General features: G+C 54.4%; 1 protein-coding gene across 1 annotated transcript; it reads left to right on the top strand.

Moving 5' to 3' along the window:
- Positions 1-641: 641 nt before the first annotated feature.
- LOC119367580 lies at positions 642-1,181 on the top strand. Its single transcript, XM_037633059.1, has one exon. It carries the CDS (start codon positions 719-721, stop codon positions 992-994), a length of 276 nt encoding a protein of 91 aa, XP_037488956.1. The 5' UTR covers positions 642-718; the 3' UTR covers positions 995-1,181.
- The last annotated feature ends 1,282 nt before the right edge of the window (positions 1,182-2,463 follow it).

Genomic DNA, 2,463 nt, shown 5'->3' with positions numbered 1-2,463 from the left:
ACGAGGCGAGGGAGGTGTGGCCGGCGGCGGCGTCGAGGTCGAGGTCATCGTCCATGGCGGGCGTGGGGCGGGAGCGCGCGGGGCGGGAGGGTTTTTGGAGAAAATGAGGGGAAATGGTGGTGGGTGCCACCGATCTACGGGCCCGGGGAGAGGAGTAGACGCGCGCGCTTCCGTCTTGTGTCCGCGCCGCAAATCTAGCTCAAAATTGGATCAAGAATGGATCGTCAGACGGACGCCAAGCGGACGCACGTCCGTTTGGATCGGCGCGTTGGGCCGACTTTTGTGTTTGCGCCGACCCAAACGGACGGCGGCAGATGAAATGGGTCACCCATTGAAGTTGCTCTTATCGAAACACCGGAGAACTGAACACCAGGTCGTTTGAAACATGTGTCGGAACGGAACAAAAACCTTACCAGTTACCACCCAGCACGACGAGGTAGGGAGAGGAGGAAGAAGCTTCCCGGATCGCCATCAGTCAAACGCCCACCGGTAAGGGAAAGCGGAGCTGCAGCCGCGACCAGATAGCCCCACCCGCGCTCGCCCGCCGCCAGCCATCAGACGCACGCACGCGCCCCGGCCACTTGCCTCCATAAATAGGTCCCCAGTTCCCCGGTGACAGAAGCACAAATTCGCAAGACAATATCCAGCACAGGAACAGCAGCCGGAGGAAGAAGAAGAAGGAAGGGGTGGTGGTATTTTTGCAAACTTTGTTTGAGCAATGGAAGGGCTGATCCCGTTCGTGATCGACGCGATCAGGAAGAGCCACCAGAGGGACAGCTACCGCTGCGCCTCGTCGGACGGCAGCTCCCACGGCGGCAGCGGCAGCAGGCGGCACCTCATAGACTACCGGGAGCTGCCGGCCGGCGCGGCCGACGTCGACGCCAACCGCCACCAAGGCCCATGGTCGGAGTTTATCCAGGCGCCGACCGACGTGCGTCGCTCGGAGGAGCCGGCCGCCGCCGTGGTCGCCGGGTCGGCTTATCGCTGGAAATGAACACGACGCAGGCGTTGGTGCCTTTCAAGTCTCAAGGCACTTTGTTCTATTGGATTGGTTTTCTTCACTGTTTGCCTTAGGAATGTAAGCAGGGATTTCGTTTTCGTGTGATGAGCGTCAAAGGGCGTCTTTGCCATGTGTGCATATATGTTTGTCAAATAAAAATGAAAGAACGACGGATTAGTTACCATGGCGCTCTGCACCTCGCGCATGCAGTGCAGGCTCTGCTCACCTCTCGCATTTACCGACGCTGTTGGTCAGAACTCAAACAGAGTTACCTTGGACAGACACTGCAGGTACCCGTCCGTAGGATCTGCTCACGCAGAAGAAATTCTTGATGCAAGGATCGATCCTTCTTCTTCTTTTTTTTTTTTGAAGAAACCCTGTCCCGCGTACTGTTCCTGTACCCGCGGAATCGCTGGAGCCGACGTTACTGAGGCTCTGTTCACGCTCTCTTTATCTTACGTGCATGTCCATGCAGCGCCGCAGGCTCAACTGCTCATCGTTGTTTATCCATCTGCGGCAGCGTAGTACGTACTGACGTCCGACTACCAGGCCGCTGCTCGCTTTCGTTCCCGCTGAAACGGCCATCAATTTCGGCTTCAATGCCGCGTATCGTACGCCGTGCAATCTTCCACCGTCGGAAGATGACAGGGTCGACTCACGTAGGAGTAGGAAGCACTGCCTGGGCTTCAGGACCGATAGGAAGAACCGCAAAGTTCACGAATCACGGCCATTTTTATCGTTGCGAAAATCAACACCGTCAAAATTATACCTACTATATAACATTGTAAAGAGATATACGTATGTAAAAGAGAAGGAAAGCCATCGCAAAAAAAAAAAGAGAAGGAAAAGGGGAATATTTCTTTAGAGATGACACGAGAGCCTTCGGTACATGAATCGCCGGATCTGTACCGCCATCTACAGATCCGACACACGTGACGTACGCAAGAGTAGAGAATGCAAAAACATCCACCACTAGCGCTGCATCACAATACGTATTAGTCGTACTTCGCCAGAAAAACATGAAAAGTCGGACACCTACCACGTACCGATCGAGGAATTGAGTGCACGGACAAAAATCGTCAAAGCGTATCTTTCGCGCCAAAAACAAAAACGCAAGACACCTGCATATAGTACGTACAAACGCATTGCCTCGAGGTACACCACCACCACCACCACCACCACCACCACCACCACCACCGTATGTGCAGATGCACGCACGTCTAGGTCGTCTTGCGTGCGGCGCACCCTTTGGTATTGTCATGCGTATCTTAGCAGCAAACGTTTCTTAGGCTAATTTGATTCTTCGGACGAGACATGAGAGCAACTCCAATGGCTCAAATAAAAGCTCGTGCAATTAACCACTTAGGGCGTGTTTGGTTCATTGGCCTGCACCTGCACCGCACCCACGATGCAATTTTCGCAGTGTTTGGCAGCCCGCATGTCTAACTAGGCCAAGCCCGGTT

Source organism: Triticum dicoccoides, chromosome 2B, assembly GCF_002162155.2.
Source record: "Triticum dicoccoides isolate Atlit2015 ecotype Zavitan chromosome 2B, WEW_v2.0, whole genome shotgun sequence".
Classification (NCBI taxonomy): Eukaryota; Viridiplantae; Streptophyta; class Magnoliopsida; order Poales; family Poaceae; genus Triticum; species Triticum dicoccoides.
This window is presented reverse-complemented; position numbering and strand designations above follow the sequence as displayed.